We start from the raw sequence: 16,032 nt of genomic DNA, 5'->3' as shown, positions 1-16,032 counted from the left end.
GAAGGAGATCGATATAAAAATATGGAAAAGGCGACAGGAAGGAAGATCTATTCAAAATCACAAAAGATATTTATTTTAAAAAGCAGAATGGTTACAAAGAGACCCCATATTATTAAATGATGTTCAATTTTCTCAAATTAACCAGTAATTTCAGTACAGTCTCAACCAAAATCCCAACACGGGCTTTTATAGACTATGATCCTAAATTTTACCTGTGGAGAAAACGGCAGGAATAGCGCCCGACAGAACCACAAAAGGCAGGAAAAAGGCCAAGGTGAACAGCCTGGCCTAACATACACCAAGACAGTGGACGACTCTAGCAAACCAAAAGGTCTAGTTTTGTTTGAAGAGCAGAGAAACCAGTCACACTTTAACAGAAGGGCAAACCCAAAGCAGGCGGTTACCTATTGGAATGTAACACATGGCCAAAGCGGTACTTTTAGTGGTGGTTTTAAGTAACTAACTAACAATGAGTGATTTAGCCGATGATGTTGGACAATCGGCTGTCCTTTGGGGAAACACTGGGTCCCTAGCTCCCTCCTTGCATGAAGACATACTCCGTGCGGGTGTGCTGGGAGCCAGGGTCCCCTCCCACACCTCCAGCCTGGACCAGGTCCTGTGGGTGGCCAAGGATGCAAAGCCCGGCCGTTCCTGAGACTGTCTGCAGGGAGCATCCTTGGGGCATGAAGGGACACCACTGTCGGCTATAAAGCTCATTTACTGGAAGTTCCATGCTCTGTGCCCCCGCACCCCAGGCTTGGGGGCTGGAGAAGCCCCACGAGTGTGCTGTTGCTGTGCTGTGAGCAGTCAAGTCCTCCGCATCTGACCCAGGTGTCTGTCTCTTGTCCCCTACCAGACTCCCTGCCACCAACAAGGCAGCCAGTTGGCTAAGGAGTGGAGTAGAATCCAATCCCAGACGGAGAGAAATGAAGCTGCTGAAGTAGCAGAGAAAGAGAGAAGCTGGGATTTTTATACCCTGGGGCCACAACAATGGTTTTCAGAAAGACACGAAATCAAGAAACTGTAAAGTAACAATTTTCAAAAGCCTTCATAAATAAATACCAGAAATGCATTTTGGTGCATATCAACATCTTAAAATGAGAATAGCTCCTGAAAATCAGTAAGTGCCTCGCAATAGCGGGCCAAGCAGGTCAGTGGGCAGGCAACTCACAGAAAACAATGCAAGTGACTGATAAACACAGGAAAAGAGCCTCACCCGCACTGCTAGTGACGGAAGTACAAATGGAAAGGAGGTGGACATGTCGGTCTTCACCCAGGAGACTAGAAAAACCAGAAAGACGAAATGTCCTGCATTAGTGAGGGAACGGCCCAGCGCTGTTGGACAGACTCCAAACCAGGGCCGTTTCTTTGGAGAGCTCTTTAACTCTGCCTGTTAAAGTTATGTTAAAAATGTTTCCTGAGCTCCGGAACTATTTTTTTTCCCCCAAGCGAACCCATTTACTGAACCCTAGCATGTGAAATGCAGAGCACAGCTGTTGGGTTGAAGCGGAGGGGCACCCCAGTCCCCCGCGGGCTCCAGGCTCCCCCTTACACTGTGTGCTCCCTGCCCTGGTCCCCTACGACATATCCAAAAAAGCCAGGACTTCACGGACTTCTCCTAAGCACGGCCTGGGGCAGCATGTAAAATCAGTTATCTTTTGCAAGTCAATGACTGAAATGAAAATCTGCCGCGGGATTTACCGCGGTGCAGGGCCTCTCGGGAAAGTGACCCAGCCCGGGGAATCCACGCCCTGCCCCCCCCCCCCCACCCCGGAACACCGAGAGTATTACTCCCAGATTTATCTCCTTGCGGTGTTTGGAACGTGCAGAGCTGTCGAGGAGGATTAGAAACTGTTTGAAACAAAGGAAATCCCATCAGAACAAGGTTTTAAAAAGCAGCTGGCGAGCGTGGTGCTTAATCAGGGAAAAAATAAATACAGCCGACCAAGCAAGAAACACCTGGCCTGAGACTGCAGCGCCTTTGAAAAATATCTTAGGTAGGGGCTGAAAGAGTGAATCCTGCGAAGTGTTTATTTGCAAGTGGTACAGAAAATCTGAAATGTATAAAAACCTCAAATTGATGAAAATAAAGCTCTCCTGCCCAGATGCTATGTGTATTCAAACACTCATTTTGTGATTTTTTTTTACTGCAACCCCCCCGAAGCCCTTCTCAGACAGTGCCGTCCACCTGCAGGGTAACAAGGAGCCACGCCTTCCTGGTTCTCAATGCCCACCAGCGGGCCTCCTGCTGGACGTTCAGCGGTCATCATGTTTAGTCCCAGGTGGCCACAGGAAAGCTCACCTGGGTCTAGCCTGAGGCTGAGCCAGGCAGGAGGGCAGAGAGGGGCGGGAGCCATCGGCTCCTCGCAGAGTAGTTCCTACGACAGGTATTCACTCATTACTTAAGAGTTAGCACTTCTCACCTATGAAGAAAATCATAAAATTCCGGGATGTGGAGTGGGAAAAGTAGCTAATGTCACAAATTTGGTCCTCACTTTCCCTCTCAGTGACTCAAGGCTCCTGCCTCCAGAAATGACGAGAAGTGTCAACTACATCACTGCAACCTTATCCACAGCTACAGAAGCCTTCCCAAAAGGCCACCAGCCCTGACTCAGGGTCACCCCCAGCAGGATGGGCCTTCAGAAATGGTCCACAGTCTCCCTGGACTTGTTCACCTGACCGCTGGTGGCTGTGGGGTTGTGAGATAAATACGCAGGTAGGTTTTGCCCCTGAGAGGCTTTGAACCCCACCTAATAACAAACTCACTCACGTCAAATGTGAAAAGGAGAGCAAGGCCGCAACACTGAAGTGCTGAAGAAAGCCCACGTACGGGAGCAACCAGGGAGGGAGGCTAAAGGGAACCCTTTGTTTTCAGCCCCCTCGTTCTGCAAGACTCTTGGCCCCGACCATGCACTGAGTCACCTGGAGAGCGTGTAAATCCCGGTGCGTGGTCCCCCCATGGACATTCTGTGTAAATCCCAGTGCGTGGCCCCCCATGGACATTCTGTGTAAATCCCGGTGCGTGCCCCCCCACCCCCCACGGACACGCTAGTAAAATTGGTCTGGACTGGGTGAGGGTCTGGGCCTCAGGAGGTTTAGAAGCCTTTCAGATTTTAAAACTAATCAAGGAGCTTCTTCTTCTTCTTTTAAAGATTTTATGTATTTATTTTTAGAGAGAGGGGAAGGAGGAAGAGAGAGAGGGAGAGAAGCATTGTTGTGAGAGAGAGACATCAATCAATCGCCTCTCGGATGCGCCCCTCGACTGGGCACCGAACCCACAACCCAGGCATGTGCCCTGATGGGAAACTGAACCAGAGACCTTCCATTGTGCAGGATGACACCCAATCAGCTGAGCCACAGCAGCCAGGGCTTTAAAATTTTTTTTTAATCCTCACCCAAAAATGTTATTGATTTTAGAGAGAAAGGAAGGGGTGGGTAAAGAGAGGGGCGGGGGAAGAGAGAAATATCAATGTGACGGAGAAACACTGGTTGGTTGCTTCCCCTACGCACCCAATTCGGGGTGGAACCCGCAACCTTCGTGTGCCGGATAATGCTCCAGCCTACCAGGCCCCTCGGTCAGGGCTCAAGGAGCTTCTGTTCTGACAGCAGAGGTCAGAACGTCTGGTCCCCAGTGGTAGGTACAAAGCACACGTGTGTGAAACAGCCACCGTTTGGGGGGTGAGAAGGGGACTGATGGAATCCGTAAGAGCCAGAGGCACCGCAGCTCGGGGCTCGGAGCTGCGTCCTCTGTGAACAAAAGGGCAAGAACTCTGTGAACCAGAGGTAAGACCGAGTGCCAGAAGGACAGGGAGGGTGGAAGGGTCGGGAGAGAGCTTCGGTTTGTTTTTGTTCTTTCAAAGGAGAAACTGGCTGTTTCCATACAGAGGGAGAAGGTCCAGGTGGAAGAGAGTCTGAGCCAGCAGAAGGGCCCCCTGTGAGTCACAGCCCCCCAGAGATGCGCAGAGTGGGGTAGGCTAGAGCAGTGATGAGGAAAACGGGGGGAAAGTAACATTTATGGAGCAAGAATTTCACTAGGCATTTGTAGGCATGGTTTCACTTAGTCTTCCCAGAAAATCTGCAAGGCCCCTCATCACACACAATGCCCCAGAATCCCCGGTTTTTGGCTGTTCCACATTAGTGCCATTTCCCTCCCAACCACGCACAGGGGTCACGGCGGCCAAAAAGGCCCTGCCACAGGCCCGCGGGATTTACCATGGGAGGGACTATCTGCAAGAAGTGTAAGCAGTCCTCAGGTAGAAGAAAATGGTTGAAAACAAATCGGTCAAACATAGCAAACACCGACGCCTGTCCCAGCCACCCCCCCGGGTACCTGAGTGCTGTGCTGTGCGCTGCGGTCCCCAGTGCTCTCCTCCCGAGGATGCAGAGGGCAAAGGACAGGGTCACCAGGGCGGAGTCCTCGTCACTGTCCAGGGCCTTTGGAGGCTGGAAGAGCAGAGATGTTAATCAGAGGGCCACACAGGTGCCCACAGCACCACACAGAATCTCGACTGGAGAGTCCCAGGAGGCAGTTCGGGCCAGCGCATCCAGTCCTCGGTGGACTGGCCGGGGGTCTGGAACTCTCTGCTTCCTGAAGTACAGTTTCTCTTGTGGCTGGACACACCAAGGAAATTTAAGTGAGGAAGCTACCGCAGGGCTACCACGTAGCGTACTGACCTAATCGCCTGGATTTTGCACATGGCACTAAAGGTCAAGAAGATGGTCAGAAATTATAGTCAGCAGACTGCCCACCTTCACACTGTCCGGGACCCACCTGGTCACGCTGTCCACCTCCCAACTTGACCACACGCGGGGACAGTATCAGCACGTGTTCTCCTTGCCGTGTCTGGGGTGCAGGTGGCGCCACCTGCTCTTCCCACCACCTGCCTGTAACCACTCCCGGGAAGGTCAAGGACTGGGCTGAGTCGGCGTCTGATTTGCCCTGGACAGGGTGCGGCAGACTTACGGCCGCTGACGAGGTCGAGTCAACCTGATCTACTGCCTCGGCCCTGAGAGGGAAAGCCAGCGGCCTCCCTCCACTGGCCTCTCTCCCCTGTCCGCTCCTCCTCGCCCACCCTCCCGCGCTTCTTTGTGTCGGCTGTCGCTGTCCCCAGAGGCACTGTTTCCTGCCCAGGAGGCTGCGCTCGTCTCTGGAAGCAGCCTCAGCACAGCAGCAAGGAGGCACCAGAAACAGCGCAGGATCCTGTGGGCCGTCGGATCGCTCACGGAATTTCACGTTCGCGATTTGGTTTGTGTGGTCGACCCCCCGGGTCTGTGCAGAGCTCTCAAAACTCGGCTTCAAGCAAACGAGTTTTTGGAGCTTTAAAGCTGGGATAGGGGCTTACACCTGCGCTGACCCCAGCACAGAATACAGGGAAAGAAAACCTCAAGGCTCCCTCATGAGTGCTGTCGATTGTTAAATACACGTTTACCCAAATAGCAATGTTCTCTCTCCCTTTCATTTTCTTACGGTCTACCAGCGAGCATAGGAAAGGGATGAGCTGCACAGGTTACCTTGTTTTTCCAACCTGCAGTCCCCCAACGGCCCCAGCCCGCGGCCCCGCCCCTACCTCCGGTCTTTTCTGCGCGCAGTACTGGATCCACTCGAGGTAGACGTTGCAGTAGCTGGCACGCGTGACGCCCTGGAGACATGGCACGTAGTCGTCATCAGTGTTCATGTTGAACGTCGCAGGGTCACGCTCGATATAATGCCACTTGGCAAAAGGCTGCAGGGACTTCAGCAGCGACTCATTTTTGATCCAGGAGAGGAGCTTGGGGGACGTCACCATGTAGTAGATTATACTCTGCAGGGAGAAAGCAGGCTTCTGAGCCCTTGCAGCCACACCTCAGCCAGAAAGACTCGTCATCTCTTGTACCTCCCGAAGCCAGTTGCTGTCAGAGAAGCAGGAGCCATGAGCTTGCACACGCGGTGTCATGTGTATTTCCTGCTAGATTCAGTGGACAGAGCCCATTTTTAAGGGGCGGCGTAGGGGTGAGGGAAGCGTGATGAGCAGACTGCTAATGGAAGGTACCAGAGTGGACCTCTGTGGGGAGAAAGGATGACAGCCAGCCCTCTCTGGGCTGAGAGACACACAGGACAAACCCTCGGCTGCTGCAGGAATTTTGGATGCCAGGCTGGGCTGCTCCCGCTGACACGTGGAGTAGACCCTCGCCCAGGACCTCGGGCCAGAGTGGGGGCCAGAGTGGTCAGTGAACCGAGGCTGCAGGGTTCTGCTGGGAGGGAGGTGCGATGCACATGTGAGAGCCGTGCACCCCCAATCCTGGGTGCCTGGGCGCACCCAAAGATCGCCCACGGTCTTCCTCATCGGCCACTCCGCCAGGAGGCCCAGCAGGCGAGGAGGCCACCCCCGGGCTCTGTTATCACAGCTTTATTGAAGGCCACCTCGCCATTTTTGAATGAACTCATCTCTCCAAAAAGCCAGAACCTGACCAGAAGGAGTAAACACTCGATCCAGAAAATGAAAATCCGAGTCTGATGTGAGCACAGATCAGACTCCTGTGCTGCGGTGCAGCCCCTCCCGCCCTCACTGTGGCTTCACTTCTCAGGGAGATGGGGGGCTGGGCAAGTGGGGGAACCTTGCCTATCTCGTCTGGAACTCAGGAGCCTCCTCGGGGAGAGGCAGTGAGGCGCATTCCTGCGGAGTCAAACCCTAGCCGGGGGCCTTCTCTGGGAAAGTCGTGCGCAGAGCAGGGACATGCCCAGGCTGAGGGGCCTCGCCAGGAGAGGGGGTGGGCAGGGGCACCGGTGCCGTGTTCTCGGTGGGAGCCCCTACGCCACCCTGGACTGGGATGTGGAGTCGAGTCTGGTCGGGGTGGCTGCGGTGTCTGGTTTCAGGTTATGTCGGGAGTGTGAGCAGGTGAGCGGGCAGGCAGACGGGCCTCTGGCTGTGGGCCAAACAACGGGCAGAGCCCTGAGTGGGCCTCTGCTGCTAGGACCCAGGCCGCCCTTCCTCTCTCAGGGCTGGTCCCAAACCGGGGGTGGGGCACTGAAGTGCACAGACAGTGAGCAGAGTTAGGTCACGGGTTCTCCAGAAGCACAGCACCTGGAACGACAGTGCCGGGGCTGTGAGACCCCTTCAGGGTCAGGAACCAGGGAGGAGGCGGGGCCAAGGAAGTAAAAGCAGCACCCGAGACGCAGAAGCACTGGTGATGCTCTTCCCACCATCCTTCTGAGGTTTTAAAGGAGACAGTGAACGTGACGCACTCAGCACCTGGTGTGGCACGGGTACATGCACGAGAAGTAACCCTGGCAGCGCGCATGTGTCCCCAGTGAGCCTGAGGCAGCAGCTGCGGCAGCCACGCCCGGGTCCGAAGCAGGGGCTGAGGGGACAGGAGACACCGCGGTCGCCAGAGTGCGCATCTGGTGTTCAGGAAGTGTGAATTCCGAATGTGCAGGGCTCTCTGCTGCCTCCCCATCCTTGGCAACTTACAGCTTCGGGGAGCGGGACAGTGCAAGTGGCTGAGCCAAAGTTACAAGCCAACAGGCTCTGTGACCCTGGCCAGAGTCACTGCTACTCCGCTGACAGTACAAAGGGGAGAAAGAAATGCGGGCGGTCCAAACGTCTGGCTCCAGCAAGCCTCTGGTCTGGTTTTCCCCAGTGTCCCAGATAGGAATACTAAACAAATCGGAAGCGGAACGTTTACCCCTCCATTCATTGCTAAGGAAGAATTAACCTCTCAAATGCTGAAGTCAGAATAGCTAACAAGGACTGTGAATGCCAGGGGGTGAAACTCCTTCCTCTGATTTGGGCAGAACCCCTCCGTGTTGACTCCGGAGCAGAAACCCCCAATCCGTGCTCAGCCTTCCCGTGCAAGGGGACACGGAGTCCACCCCTGTCACCAAAGACACGGATACGGCACTAAGTAAAGCAGATGAATGAGGACAGTGGAAACTGACAGCGTAGACCACGATCCGTGTTGGAGGCTGGCCCCCTTCCGAACTAATTCCCCTTCTGCCTGTTCCAGCAGGAGTCTCCTGGTTTCTCACAGTCACTGTAGATCCACGCGTCCTATCAGGCAAGGAAGAGGGCCTGGCAGGCAGACCGACCTGTCCCACAAGTCTGGCTCCTCTGCAAGGCAAGAGATAAGCCCACCTCCTTTCCACAAAGTCGGCAGAAACAAAGGCAGCAGGAAATCCAGGCCCAGCAGAGGGCGGGGGCCTGACCCGAGAAAGGGTTTTAAACAGGGATGAATGGAGGGGGAACGGGTGGGGGAGCCCGGGGAGCCTTGAGTCCTGGAAGGAAATGGTCTCAAATACACTCGTGGGGGGCTGGGGAACCAACTGGGTTTACTAGGACATTAAAAAAATTCTTTTGTGCAAAGGAATCATTCTAAGCTTCTCTTTTTCTTTTTCTTTTTGGGCTTGCCTGTCCAGTGAAAAATAATGAAAGGAATAAAACTGCCCTCATGAAACTCAGAGCTGCGAAGGCAATTTTATTCACCCAGGAATGAACACCAGAGGAGAAGAGAATTATTACTTTGCACCCTAAGGCGCTCTGTCTTCCGTTCTAACAGCCACCCGACACATCCGCAGCCGCCTTGCAGGAGCTCCCCAGGGGTGTGTGTGCAGTTTCCGCGGCCCCTCGTGGAAGGGACGGAAAGCACCCGGTGCTGTCTTCAGACGTGGTCTCCCGTGAACAGGCCTACTGGTGCCCACGTGGCGTGAGTTACACTGTGCGGCCCCGTCTGCCCGAGTCTCTGCCCTTCCTGGGTGCCGATCTGGAGTTCAGAGAATCTGTCTCTAGTGGTTTCCGAGCCTAGCTATGCATTGAGTCACTTAGCAAACGTTTAAAACTGCAGGTGCTTGGGCGTCACCCCAGGCCCACAGCATCAGTTTCGGGCAGCACAGGGACATCTGCAGTTTCCCGACTCATGGGGAAGCCTGATGCCCTGGGTCTGCCCCACCCCGGCTCCTGAGCAACGCCCTGCTGGGTGCTGAGGCATGTCCCGTGCGCCTCCCCTGCCCCGCCTGACACTCACGGGCTAGCATCACCCCCTTTCTTGGGAAGGTGCACAGGGTTCGGGAGGGGGAGGGGTGGGGAACAAGGTGAGCCAGTGCAGGGCTCCAGAAGGCAGACCAAGGGGCTGGCCCTGTTCTTGAGGCTACAAGACATCTGGTGCCGTCTGGCCTGTCTAGACCCCATGGCGGGCCCCGGCTGCCTTCTCCAAAGTCAACTCTTGGCTACTTGCTTCATGGGAGGGGTGGTCAGTCCCCTCGACCTGTCAGCCCTCCTGCAAGGGCCCCAGCTTGTGGCTACTCATGAGCTTCAGGGGACACTCAAGGGACACTTCTTCTTTTTGCAGGCGGTGCCAGAGATAGCTGGTTGTCATTTAACATCTGTCTTCTCCTTCTCCATGAACATACAGCTTGTGTCTGGGTTCCTGGCTGCCCAGGACACACGTCTTAGACACCCTCCTGACCGGCACGGGACAACCTTCCGGCCAAGGGGAGACAGTGGGCCACGCTGTGGCCACTTTGGGAAGTCCCCGAGGGGCAGCTGGCGCAGGCTCTTTCTTGGTCCTCCTTTCTGTGTCCTTTCCTCCATCCATTTAAGGAAAAAGCACACTAGGAGTGGAGGAGCAGAGCTGCCCTTGTTGACACGTGACAGGGAGACAAGTGTCACGTGTGTGTGCCGCGGGTCTTCAGGACCCACTGCCAAGCCTCACGCCAGCGGCACACTGAGGTGGCCAGGGTGGGCTGTGCATGCAAAACTTCCCGCAGCCTCGCTTATAACGTCCCGGGGGACAAACCGCGGAGCTGGGAGGCAGGAGGCCACAGCCGTCCGAGCCCGATTTGCTTTCTGAACATCTCCCTCTCGTTCTGGAAGGCTGGGCAACATAGCTATCATTTCCAGGGAGGTCTGGGTGCAGAGTCCTGCATCCCTCCAGCCACTGAGAATGAACCACCCTCACGTGTCTTCAACACGCCACCACAGAAACTGGTTCCACGAACACTCCTTGGGCCCTCCGGTCAGAGTGTGTGAGAGTCACTCATCCTTCTGACTTCACAGCCTGCCTTCTGTCCCCTGCCAACGTCTGTCGGCAGTGACTGAAACACACGCTGGGGCCCCCTGGTGGCCCCCCCAATGTCACCGTGTCCTCCTTTTCACTGGGAAAGTCCTGGAGGGTCAGGCACCCGTGTCAGGCTTTGTTTTGTATGTTTTCCTGGCTGCCGGACCCCCTGTCCCAGCCTCGGCTCAAAGGGCGTTTGGGGTCTCAGGTGATGAGTGTCCTCATTTTTGGTGGCTTTAAAATGTGGAGCCTCTGAGGACTGTCCCGAACTGCCCCCCCGCAAAGAGCCCCTGCAGCACAGGTGCCGCCACAAGGACTTTCTGAGCCGTGGCGGACCTCCCTGGGCCCTTCCCCTCAGCAAACACCTCCGCCTGGCTGTCACTCTGTGTCCTGCCTGGGTCAACTGCCACAAGTTCTGCAGGACACTCACTCCAAACCAGCGAGTTTTCTGAGTGGAACGTACACTGGGCAGCTAGGGGTAGGGGCAAGTAAAAAATCCATGACCAGTCTTTACATGAGTGAAGAGAAAATGCTCTCGTGGCTATATTTTTAAAGTTTAGTTTAGCTTAAAAAGCAATGCCGGTAATTCTAAAGTGGGAATTCACAGAGCACCCACATCGACACTTACAACACACAAACACGGCTTGGTTGTGTTTCAGGGAGTTGCAGTCGCTCGTGAGCAGCACAGCCTGTGTTGTGTGGGAATCGAGGGAACAGACCTGGGCAGGAAAACCAACCGCCCACTGGAACTCGGCTCTGGCACGGACCGCAGGCTAAACCGCAGCCCTCGAGGGTCTCACAGAACCGGGGGTGCCCGCACTGAGCCCAGCCTCAGGTGCAGAAGCTGAGCTTCAAAATCTAGCTCTTGGCCGAGCGTTTCGGAACCTCCCGAGCCCATCGACACTGGCACTGAGACCGGGGTCCGGGCCCCGAGTGGTACCTTGATGTAGTATCGGAGGAGGAGCCGCCGCAGGTCGTACACCTGCAGCATGGTGGCCGCGTTGTTGTCGACGATGCTGTAGCCCTCCAGGATGTACTGCGTCCGCGTGATCTCCCAGGTCAGCCAGCGGAGGTTGAAGGCCGCATTGCAGGACAGCAGGTGGGGCAGGTGGCCCGGCTGGCAGCAGCAGCAGCCCCTGTCGTCCTCGTCGCCCTCCGTGATGGCCTCCACCTCCCTCTGCTGGCAGTAGGTTCCTGGCAGAGCACACGCGCGCGGTCGGAGTTAGAGCGAGGAGGCAGAGGGAGACCTGTGTTTAGAAGGGACCCCACGCTGGGGGGAAGGCGCCCAACAGGCCAGGGGCCGGGGGCTCGTTCAATTCTCCACGCGGACAGAACCCGCAAGTGAGCCACGACTCCGTGATCGTGAACCCCGTCATTCACTTCTCTTCTCCCCCCATTTTTCTGCTTTTTTTCATACCCACAAACTTCTATTCTATGCAGGAAATTGTAGTTATTAGTGTTGACAGTCTGGGCTTTTCTGTCCTCCTCTAGAGAGTTACGTTCTGCTAAGCAGTTACTTTCTTTGCCCATCAGCTTGGTCCTTTTGAAACTAGTCCTTTCAATTTCTGTTAGAGCCAACCAACGACACCACACTGCTCAGCAGGCGCACGGCCCAGTGACTGGACATGGACACAAGGGACGCGGCGACTCCCCTGATGAACCTCGTGCCCACCGGACGCCAGACATAGTCATCACAATGTTCTTGACTATCTGCCCTTCGCTGCGCCTCACATCCCTGCGGCTATTTTATAACCAGGAATTGGTACTTCTCAATCCTTTCCACTTTTTTCACCCGACATCCTGACCCCGCTCCCAGTTTGCAACTTGTTTCTAATCTTTGGTTGGGAGTGTCTGGAGCAGCCCTGTTCTAGGGTGACAATGTCCCTCCTGCCAAAGCTGGGTCTTTCTGGGGTCCCAGCTGAATTCCTGGGATGACCGACAAGGCGTCCCCACTCTCAGCCCCGGCCGGCCTCCACCCTCTGTCTGCCCACAGCGCCCCAGGCCTTGGCCGCACACGGGCAGGTTAACGTTCCTCCAGTCACCACAGGGGACCCCTGCACTGGTCCCTGCAGCTCCCGCATCTGAGAAATTCACTCCTTCCTGTCTGGTAGGTGCTCTCACCCACCAGGGCCAGCTACCTGAGCACCCCGCACTCCGCGCCTCGCCCCCGGGGCGGCCAGACCAGGCCCTCTGCTCGGGCTCTGCCTCCCTGTGCTGCAGAGGAGAAGGTGCCCCCGGGAGAACGGGGGCAAGGGCGCGGCTCGCTGCGCGCGGTTTCCTCTGCTCGCTGAGCAGAGCCTCGCACTCTGCCGCCCAGTGTCTGAGAACAGTGGATGGCTCTGTTTTCCCGGTTTGGGAACTGGTTCGTAGCAGGAAGGATTACTGGTTATTGGGTCATGGCCAACTTCAGAGTAAGTCTCTGAACCCTTCCATGTGCCTTTGGAGTCGATTCAAACATGAAACCTTCCTCTACACTCACTCTTCACAGTGTCTGGTAGTTCAAAGCAGTTGCTGGAATGACTGAATGAATGACTCAATGATCGGAAGAAAGAATTCTTACGCAGATCACTGTACGCAAGGCAACAGGCTCCCTACTGAGAAAATGCATAGCAAAGGCAACTTACAGCATTACGTTCCATGCAGAGGCTGATGAGGAAAGGCAATGTTTAAACTAAGCCCCCTGTAGAACCAGGAGCAAGATGTTCTTACCAGATCAAAAGTGGGAAACTACAACCTTCAAATAGTAATATACACACAGAACCGTTAGGATGAGAGTCCACAAAATGAGAGTCCAGATCAGGGAAGGGAAAGCAAGCAGGTCATGCAACACAGTGAAGCAGTGAGGGGCTGATCCCAGGTCTCACGATTCCAAGTGTCTTTCTCGGCTCTGGGTCTTAGCACAAAGCACTCTTTTTTTTTTTTTTTTTTTTTTTTTTTTAGATTTTATTTATTTTTAGAGAAGGGAAGGGAGGGAGAAAGAGAAAAACATCAATGTGTGGTTGCCTCTCGAGTAGCCCCCACTGGGCACCTGGCCTGCAACCCAGACACATGCCCTGACTGGGAATTGAACCTGAGACCCTCTGGTTCGCAGCCTGCACTCAATCCACTGAGCTACACCAGCCAGGGCTGGAAAGCACTCTTTCTTCAACACTGCAAGAGCCTCTTGGCTCCTGCAATATGAAACCTTCACTCCCTCAGGGACAGTGGTATAGAAATACATGGGTGAAGTGACAGCAGCGAGGAACTCTGACCATGTCTGCTGGGCACCCAGAGTGACCAGTGACCGCCGTGTCCTCAGTGACCTGCCCACGGGGACCAGGCCGCAGGCGCCGGCCTCCAGGGGCAGGAGCTGCCACCGGACCCCCAGGGGCACCGACGGCACCAGTTTGCAGCGAATGAACAATGTGATTTAGGAAGAAATTCTCTTTCCCTGGAAGGAGCAAGGCGGTTCTCAGAAACAAACTGCACAGGGAGAAGCACAACCGGGTGACCTTCGCCCAGGTCACCTGGCAGCGCTGGCGCAGCGTTGAATGACAGGCCTGGCTGCGACGTCCCAGCTGCTTCCAGTTCCCTCCCTCCCCACTCCTCTCCGTCCAGCCGCCCACGGATCTCGTCGGCTGCGTGCCACAGCTGCTGTGGTTTCCCTTCCACAGGACACGCTGGGAAGAGTGTGCCTGTGCCCACAGGTACGCTAGATGACACGGCGTTCGGGCGGCTGCCTTCCAAGTGAAATGAGCGCCGCCACCCACTGGGAGGCCCGTGGGCAGGCCCGGAGGGCAGGGGCGACAGCTGGCCGTGAGGGACCCGTAAGCCTGATGGAGACGTCGGGGCCACCGAAGGTTTTTCACAGTCCCCAGTCCAGGCAGGGCTGCACACCTTCTCTTGGGAACAAAGGATTCACAGTCCGGACGGAGCACATTGCAGAAAAGTATAAAAATAATGAAACCCCATTATTTCTGCACAGGCACTAATTCTGCTGTTTGAACGCAAACCGAGGCCCGGATGCTGCTCAGACAGGCTCAGAGGACCGCGGGCGCATGCCCGCCACGGGAACCCTGAGAGCCAGCGCCCCGCCCCGGGACCTTCCGCACCACTTCTGGAGATAAACGAGGGTGAACCGGCTGCCCGGCTCTGCCCTCTGTTCCCCCAAAACGGCATCGTGTGGGTTGTAGGTTGCTATGGTTTCGTGGTCTCGGTCAGTGAGGCACAGAAGGCAGGCGATAAACATCTTCAGAATAAATTTTGAGAGAACCTCGGGGTCTTTCAGTTCTGAGAGAGCAGAATGGCTAATGACAGCAAAGCTGTGCATATTCAGTGTCTGAGCTGAAAACGTAGTTATCAGATCTCACATGTCTTACCACATGGGATATGTATCAATTTCCTGCATGTGGCTGAAATGGGGGCAGCTCTCTCCCGACCTCCTGACCGTTTTCCCCTCTTGCTTTCTGTCCCCAGGGAGCAAGCACTGCGTCCCAGCCCTTGCGTGCCCTGTGCCCAGTCTAGCAGAGACAGGCCAGCCTGGTGTATTCATTCACACGGAATTCCTAAAAGGAATGCAGTCATTCTATAAAGGTGCAGGCTGTAGGAAAGCAAATGATAAAATTTAAGTGAAAATGGGGACAAGAAAATTATGAGGAAGCCAGAATAATGTTAAGATGTTGCCGGTGGGGGACTAGAGCACGGTAGGATTTATTTGTGTGCCGGGAGCAGAATCAAAGGGGTGCCACTGGGTTTCCCAAGTCTCATTTCCACCCATCCCGTCGTGGGCAGAGTCCAGTCTCGCCCTCATCAGGCCCCGAAACAGGGCCGAAGTCCAGGGACTGGATGCCGCGCCAAGGCTATAGTCCAGACCAGCCTTTCTCCCACCCCGTTAGTTTGTGTCCGGCCCACATGGGAGCCATGCAGCCTGGCCCAGGCCCAGGGGGCTGCTAAGGAAAGAGAACGTGGCCCGAAACCGGGTGAGCGCAAGTCACAGGGTGAGAGGCGGAAAGACGGACTTTGTTAGCTGGTACTTTACTATCTCGGGCTTGGGAAGAACCAGGTGTTTTTCACAAGAACCAATCAACTTCCAAGCCTTCGGGCTTCTGACAGGTTCACCTCCAAACCAATCCATTCCCCATATCTTTTGGGATTGTGTCTCTAATCCGATGCGATCTTTTCTCCAGTCTAGACTGACAGGCCTCCATGGCCGCCATCTTGGATCCTACCGCACATGGGCTCACCTCCCCTTTACTGTCTGTCCCGCCCCCATGATCTGCGGGAAAGGATGGGCAGTGTGTGAAGCTGTAACTTCCTGGTAAAGCAAGCAGGCTTATGCACTCTAGTTGATTCTGCCTAATAATGTCTGATTTCCTCTGCTCCCCTCCTTTATTAATATGTAGCTATCTACACTGATAAAGAGACAGTAACTGTTCTATGATGCCCTACATCACTCAGGCTTACAAGTAGCCAATGTAGAAGGAAAACTTGAATAATTATCTTATGACAAAAACAAAATAATGGTCTGGAGGTATCATAGTTACATGTGGCAAAGACCCTGGAAAGGATATCCTCAGGACCCTCATAAAGAGAACTCCATGTAATGGGGTGAACACCATCCTTCATGACATTGTACGAAAGGTTCCCTGAGCCATTCTGCTACTACCAACATGGAAAAAAGAGAAAGCACTTCTACAGCCGAAACGATTCAGTCTTAGAAACATGTCTGTCCAGAGGACCGCGTGGCCCAAGGGCACCCTTGAGAGACTTGTAAAGACAGGGAGAACATCCTACCTTTCAGAAGCCCTCGGTCTGGACCTCTTCCCTCCCTCTGGCTCTGACACTTCTGTGTACCGAGCAGCGGGGAAATGCTCGTGCCTCTCCCTGGTCAGTGCAGTCACGCCTACTGCCATGCTGGAGGGAGAAGGGACTTTGTCTTGGGAAAGTTGGGATGCAAAAGGAACAGTTGTTGGAACAGAAGGTCTGACCACCGAAAATGAACGCCAAGCACAACCCTCCCCCGCC

General features: G+C 54.9%; 1 protein-coding gene across 2 annotated transcripts in view; it reads right to left on the bottom strand.

Moving 5' to 3' along the window:
* The window catches only part of PCNX2 (pecanex 2), a 197,055-nt gene that overhangs the window by 12,325 nt on the left and 168,698 nt on the right, over positions 1-16,032 (bottom strand). For both annotated transcript variants that reach the window (XM_053667311.1, XM_053667312.1), the window contains exons 26-28: positions 10,970-11,223; positions 5,568-5,801; positions 4,331-4,443 (exon numbers count right to left, since the gene is read on the bottom strand). In XM_053667311.1, the coding sequence (XP_053523286.1) occupies positions 4,331-4,443; positions 5,568-5,801; positions 10,970-11,223 (601 nt within the window). The remainder of the gene's footprint in view (positions 1-4,330; positions 4,444-5,567; positions 5,802-10,969; positions 11,224-16,032) is intronic.

The sequence above is a fragment of the Artibeus jamaicensis genome, unplaced genomic scaffold (genome assembly GCF_021234435.1).
Source record: "Artibeus jamaicensis isolate MK-2021 breed Jamaican fruit bat unplaced genomic scaffold, CSHL_Jam_final contig_467, whole genome shotgun sequence".
NCBI lineage: Eukaryota > Metazoa > Chordata > Mammalia > Chiroptera > Phyllostomidae > Artibeus > Artibeus jamaicensis.
This window is presented reverse-complemented; position numbering and strand designations above follow the sequence as displayed.